The 621-nt window shown below is 67.5% G+C and overlaps 1 protein-coding gene across 1 annotated transcript in view; it reads right to left on the bottom strand.

Annotated features, from left to right (window-relative positions):
* The window catches only part of CRAMP1L (Crm, cramped-like (Drosophila)), a 43,415-nt gene that overhangs the window by 13,589 nt on the left and 29,205 nt on the right, over positions 1 to 621 (bottom strand). Inside the window, exon 12 of the mRNA XM_010851309.1 lies at positions 405 to 621. This exon is cut by the window's right edge and continues 14 nt beyond it. Within this exon, the coding sequence (XP_010849611.1) occupies positions 405 to 621 (217 nt within the window). The remainder of the gene's footprint in view (positions 1 to 404) is intronic.

The following is a 621-nucleotide window of genomic DNA, read 5'->3' as shown; positions in this document are numbered from 1 at the left end:
CTGCCCACCAGGTCCCCGGGCCACACTCCACCCAGCGCAGCCCCTACCCAGCTCTGCTCCCTGCTCCCCGGCTGTGCCCCCACCGTCCCCCCAGGAAGGCCTTTCCCAAGCACACTGAAACCTGCCCTGTTCCCAGCTCCGTGCCACGCTGCCCCCATACCCATCCAAGGCTCATCCCCATGGCCCACACGCTCAGGCACAGCAGCCTCCCCACAGCCATGCACAGTGCAGCCTGTGTGAGCCCCGCGGGACAGGACAAAGGCCTGTACCACAGGGCACAGTGCCCGCATACACCCAACCCTGCTCCAGGGAACCACAGGCCAGCCCCAGACCAGCTCCTCTGGGAGCCCCTGGGCCCGACCACCTGCCCCAAGGCCGATCCCTCCTCTCTGGACCCCACTTACCAGCCGGGGGTTGACCTCAGTGGAGATGAGCTTCAGCAGGCAGCTGAGGAGGCGCTGCTTGTGGAAGGTGGCGGGTTGGGGGCCGGCGTGGGGGCCTGAGGCCTCTGGGCCCAGCACCGCCAGCCAGTCGTACTCCAGCTGCAGCTTGCTGGGCTTGCCCATCATGAGGTAGACTTCAGCCAGCGTGAGGCTCTCAGAGGTCTGCAGGTTCCAGCCC

The sequence above is a fragment of the Bison bison genome, unplaced genomic scaffold, assembly GCF_000754665.1.
Source record: "Bison bison bison isolate TAMUID 2011002044 unplaced genomic scaffold, Bison_UMD1.0 scf7180017851711, whole genome shotgun sequence".
NCBI lineage: Eukaryota > Metazoa > Chordata > Mammalia > Artiodactyla > Bovidae > Bison > Bison bison.
Note: the sequence above shows the minus strand (reverse complement) of the source record. Positions and strands in the feature narration are given on the sequence as shown.